This window comes from Oncorhynchus mykiss, chromosome 13 (assembly GCF_013265735.2).
Source record: "Oncorhynchus mykiss isolate Arlee chromosome 13, USDA_OmykA_1.1, whole genome shotgun sequence".
Classification (NCBI taxonomy): domain Eukaryota; kingdom Metazoa; phylum Chordata; class Actinopteri; order Salmoniformes; family Salmonidae; genus Oncorhynchus; species Oncorhynchus mykiss.
The window spans coordinates 35,232,068-35,238,067 of NC_048577.1; the positions used below are offsets into that span (position 1 = coordinate 35,232,068).

Below are 6,000 nucleotides of genomic sequence, written 5' to 3' on the forward strand. Positions count from 1 at the left end.
CGGATGTTGAGTTCCACATATTTAATTCAAAGAGAAACTTAAACAAAACAAAATATATCAATAAACAAACAACTAAACGTGACTACGTGGTGCGCATGCACAAACACAAAACAATATCCCACAAATGCAGGTAGGGAAAAAGCCTACCTAAATATGATCCCCAATTAGAGGCAACGATTACCAGCTGCTTCTAATTGGGAACCACACAAACCACCGACCTAGAAACCTATAAACTAGATAACCCCCCTAGTCACGCTCTGACCTAAACTCCATAGAGAACCAAGGGCTCTCTATGGTCAGGGCGTGACAGTGTCAGTCAAATGTCAGGGAAAGGATCAGTTTCTCTTTCTGCAGTCAGCCAGCTCTGTTTAATAGAGTAATACAGGGCTCATAAGTGCTTATTGATAAGTGAGGGCCCTCGATACATATATAATTGTCAAGGAAATCATTTTACAAGAGCTGAGGTCAAATACAAACCTGACCTGTCAAATCAAATAAAAAAATTGACTACAATTGTATTTGTCACATGCTTCGTAGATAACAGGTGTAGACTAACAGTGAAATGTTTACTTATGGGTCCTTTTCCAACAATTAAAGTTAAGATCAAAATAATACACAGTGGATAACGGGGAAAAAAGAGTAGAAATGACATGGCAATATATAGGGAGTAGAAAATAACATGGCTATATACAGGGAGAAATGTTTTCTAATTTCTTAATATCACATTTACATAAGTATTCAGACACTTTACTCAGCACTTTGTTGAAGCAAGCTTGGCACACCTGAATTTGGGGAGTTTCTCCTATTTCTTTCTTTCATCACATTCCCAGTGGGTCAGAAGTTTACATACACTCAATTAGTATTTGGTAGCATTGCCTTTCAATTGTTTAACTTGGGCCAAACGTTTCTGGTAGCCCTCCACAAGCTTCCCACATTAAGTTGGGTGAATTTTGGCCCATTCCTCCTGACAGAGCTAGTGTAACTGAGTCAGGTTTGTAGGCCTCCTACACAGGTTTGTAGGCTCGCACACGCTTTTTCAGTTATGCCCACACATTTTCTATAGGATTGAGGTCAGGGCTTTGTGATGGCCACTCCAATATCACAACTTTAGAAGTATGCTTGGGGTCATTGTCCAATTGGAAGACCCATTTGTGACCAAGCTTTAACTTCCTGACTGATGTGTTGAGATTTTGCTTCAATATATCCACATAATTTTCCTCCCTTATGATGCCATCTATTTTGTGAAGTGCACCAGCCCCTCCTGCAGCAAAGCACCCCCACAACATGATGCTGCCTGTGCTTCACAGTTGGGATGGTGTTCTTTGGCTTGCAGGCCTCCCCCGTTTTCCTCCAAACATAACGATTGTCATTATGGCCAAACAGTTCTATTTTTATTTCATCAGACCAGAGGACATTTCTCCAAAAAGTACGATCTTTGTCCCCATGTGCAGTTGCAAATCGTGGTCTGGCTTTTTTATGGCGGTTTTGGAGCAGTGGCATATACCTTGCTGAGCGGCCTTTCAGGTTATGTTGATATAGGACTCGTTTTACTGTGGATATAGATAGTGTTTGTACCTGTTTCCTCAAGCATCTTCACAAGGTCCTTTGCTGTTGTTCTGTGATTGATTTGCACTTTTCGCACCAAAGTACATTCATCTATAGGAGACAGAACGCATCTCATTCCTGAGCGGTATGAAGGCTGCTTGGTCCCATGGTGTTTATACTTGCGTACTATTGTTTGTACAGATGAACATGGTACCTTCAGGTGTTTGGAAATTGCTCCCAAGAATGAACCAGACTTGTGGAGGTCTACAATTTAATTTCTGAGGTCTTGGCTGATTTTTTAATTTTCACATGATGTCAAGCAAAGAGGCACTTTTGAAGGTAGGCCTTGAAATACATCCACAGGTACACCTTCAATTGACTCAAATAATGTCAATTAGCCTATCAGAAGCTTCTAAAGCCATGACATCATTTTCTGGAATTTGCCAAGCTGTTTAAATGCACAGTCAACTTAGTGTAATAATCTGTCTGTAAACAATTGTAGGAAAATTACTTGTGTCATGCACACAGTAGATGTCCTAACCGACTTGCCACAACTATAGTTTGTTTACAAGAAATTTGTGGAGTGGTTGAAAAATGAGTTTTAATAACTCCAACCTTAATGTATGTAAACTTTCGACTTCAACTGTAGGTGTTCCTTTTGTCCAAGTGGGAAAGGGCAGTGTGGAGATGAATAGAGATTGGGATTTAATAGGGATCTGTTGGGACAGTATGTGAATTGGAGTGGGTTCAGGGTGTCTGGGATGATGACCAGCCTTTCAAAGCATTTCATGGCTACAGATGTGAGTGCTACGGGGCGATAGTCATTTCTAAAGTTTACCTGGGTATTTTTGGGCACAGGGACTATGGTTATCTACTTGAAACATTCCAGACTGAGTCAGGGAGAGGTTGAAAATGTCAGTGAAGACACTTGCCAGCTGGTCAGCGCATTCTCGGAGTATGCCTCCTGGTAATCCATCTGGCCCTGTGAATGTTAACCTCTTTAAAGGTCTTTCTTACATCGGCTAAGGAGAGATTGATCACACAGTCCTCCAGAACAGCTGGTTCTCTCACGCATGGTTCAGTGTTGCTTGCCTCGAAGCGAGCATAGAAGACATTTAGCGCGTCTGGTAGGCTCGTGTCACTGGGCAGCTCGTGGCTGAGTTTCCCTTCATAATCTGTGATAGTTTGCAAGCCCTGTCACATCCGACAAGCGTCAGAGCCGATGTAATAGGATGCGATTTTAGTCTTGTATTGACCATTTGCCTGTTGAATGGTTCGTCGGAGGGCGTAATGGGATTTTGTTATTAGAGTCTGGGTTAATGTCCTGCTCCTTGAATGCGGAAGCTCTATAGCTCAGTGCGGATGTTGCCTGTAATCCATGGGATATGTACGTACGGTCACTTTTGGGACGACGTCGCCAATACAATTATTAATGAGGCACCCAGAGAAGGCTGTGCTCAGGATGATGCTCCGGTCATTATCTGACTCCTAGAGACCTTTTTAAATAGGACTAGGATGTAATGTAACCAACCACTGGTATAGGGACCTTTTCATATAGGACATCATGCAAACAGAAATACCAGACTAACCTTTCCTCGGCTACAGGTGCTACATGTTTTATTTTTATTGTTGCATGGATGCTGCAATTTCTGCTCCAATGTTACTGCTCTTTACTTAGGATTATCATGTTTTGTTTATGGTAGATTAGATTCAACTAATTTATATGAATAAGGCTATTAGTACCATTGATAGGAGTGATGTTAGGCGAGGACCCAAGGCTCCTGCAGCATCAAGGTATGGATCTGGTAAAGGTGATGTTAGGAGATTCCTTATTAGCCTGAGCAGAAATAAACAAAAGGTAATTATCATGAAATGCATTACAACACTGATCAAAGGGATGAGTCACCTTTGGCCTCTAGTGATTGCCATGGATACAAAAGAACAGCTGTAGAATCTGGTAGGATGAGATTTCATTGAGACAGAGCTATATATAAAAATAGAAAAGAAAAGTATCTAGCTATGACTCTAAGCCTAGAAAGACTTGCAGCCAATATGTCCTTTAGTCAGCTGTTTCCACCAAGCTTATTTGAGCCAATGGCCCCACAATCTGCAGAGGCAGAGGGAGGTAAACAGTGAATGAAATATCTCTGCTGTTTTGTCTCAGGGACAGCCTCAGCCAAACCTATTAGTGGAAATGGTTCGATGAGTAACAGTGCCGTGGCAATTTCTACACGCTGTCAGAGGAACGGCAAAGGTCTTCCGGCTAGATTTACGGGCGCATCAGTATTTAAATCTCCCCTTTATGGCTGGAGTGAGGGAGGTCTGTGCCAAAGCAGGTCTGTGTCGGGAAAATTGCTCTTTTCTCATGCTGTCAGACAACAATTCAAAGACTGAATTGTTTCCACACATGATGAGAGCGGAAGAGAAAGAACAAGTGGGATGGAAGCAGAGGATTAGATAAGCAGGGGCGATTGTTTGCTGCTTCATTTTCTCCTTTCTTTTACGTCTTATTGTTTGATGGTAACTGAACTCCACGGTATTTTCAGCACATCTATCAAAAATGACAGTTATTACAGGGCTATTTAACACATGTGTTTGTGCTACCTAGTCAATGCTAGAGGCTGAGTTTGACTTTTTAATTCTCTCTCTCTGTTTCTACCGCTCTCTCAGGTATGACGTGTCAGGCGCGGACATCGTACACGGAGGATGAGGTGTTGTGGGGCCACCGCTTCCTGCCCGTCATGTCTCTGGAGGAGGGATTCTTCAGGGTGGACTACTCCCAGTTCCACAGCACTTTCGAGGTCAACACCCCACCGTACAGTGTCAAGGAGCACGATGAGAAGTCCTCCCTGCCTTCACCCCTCTCCACCCCCACGCTGGGCGAGAGCCACGGTGCCGCCCGACGTGCCCGGGTCTTCTCTGTGGACTGCATTAACACTACGGACCGGGAAGAGCGGGCGGGGCAGTCCAGGCTGCCCAGTAAGCTTCAGAGGATGAGCTCGTCTGGGAAGGAGGACCTACAGAGGAAGGTTCTGATGCTGAGCTCCCAGCACTCTGAGAAGGCCTGCAGTACTGGAGACCTGCCTCTCAAGTTGCAGCGTCTCAGCTCCTCCCCCGACCCAGAGGCTGCAGATCGGCTGCAGCTCAAGGCCTTGAAGGTGGGCTTTGAACCCATGACCCAGTCCACTGGAGACCTGCAGCTGCCCCCCACCCCAGCCCCCGTCCCCGCACGCATCCACACCCCTCTGCCCTCAGGAGGGGGCCGACCAGAGGACAACCTGCCGGCCAAATTACGCAGGATGAATGCTGACCGCTGAGGTCATCATGACCAGACTTTGCATGCATCCCAATGGAACCCTATTCCCTATATAGTGCACCACAATAGACCAGGGCCCAGGAGGCTCTGGTCAAAAGTAATGCACTATGTAGGGAAGAGGGTGTCATTTGGGACGCATCCCCAGAGTCTAACTTCTTTTTGACCACACATCAAACTATGGAGACAGAAAATGAAATGTGACTGAATATACTGGAAGACAATGATATGGAAGGGGAAAAAAAACTATGATGGATGGTGTGTCACTATCTCTGTTTTTTCAAACACAATCTTTACTGGAATTACTGTGATTTTTGGGTGTTTTATAGCAACAGTGTTCATACTGGTCAAACACATACACGTTCTTCATCTTTCCCTCATCACACACACACTCTAAAGAATTGTGCATGTATACAATCGATCCATCTGAATGCACTACATAACCCCTCTCTTAGTTTTAAACAAATAAAATATATTTAAGATGAAAATATGTGGTGTACCTGCAACTTCCTTTGTCTATATTCTAGTTTCCATCAAAGGGATCATCTACTTAGCTAAGAATACAGTTCAAATGCAATCACACTATTTTGTTATTATTCATAATTGGGGCAGTATGTTATTCATTCTGTTACTCATTAGTTTACATAATACCTTTGGTTTTTACATTCAACGGGCTGTTGATGGCCTAATCTTAGCTCCTGGCGAGGAACACTTTCCATAACAGTTCCATTACTCCTTTGAACAGAATGAGTGGATAATGGACTCTGCTGATACCAGAGAGAAAACACAGAGTTCGTCCCAAATGGCACCCTATTCCCTCGATAGTGGAGTGCACTATTCTCTTACCAGGGCCCGTAAGGGACAGGCTCTCATTTGAGACCCCGAGAGAGGCTTGTCCTTGGTGGTGATTGGCTGGTGTTTGGGAGTGGAGGATGGGGAGTGAATGAAACAATGGAGGAAGTGTCCACCCCCTTCAGACGGGCAGAGACAAGCAGCATGGCTAAACAGACAAACAGACATACAGACACACAAACACACACACTCTTTCAATTGACTTGTAGCCCATTGTAGCTGAAATGGATTATGATTATTATAAAGAATAGGACACACATTAGTCACAAGACTTTTCTCTCACAATGAAG

General features: G+C 43.9%; 1 protein-coding gene across 2 annotated transcripts in view; it reads left to right on the forward strand.

The window, feature by feature from the left end:
* The window catches only part of LOC110486205 (G protein-activated inward rectifier potassium channel 1), a 40,174-nt gene extending 34,807 nt beyond the window's left edge, over positions 1 to 5,367 (forward strand). The window contains exon 2 of one of the 2 annotated variants that reach the window (XM_036940897.1): positions 4,216 to 4,354. In XM_036940897.1, the coding sequence (XP_036796792.1) occupies positions 4,216 to 4,221 (6 nt within the window). In that variant the 3' untranslated portion in view covers positions 4,222 to 4,354. Of the gene's footprint in view, positions 1 to 4,215 lie in introns of both variants that reach the window. The other variant, XM_021557632.2, reaches the window with a different exon arrangement.
* Positions 5,368 to 6,000: the final 633 nt, after the last annotated feature.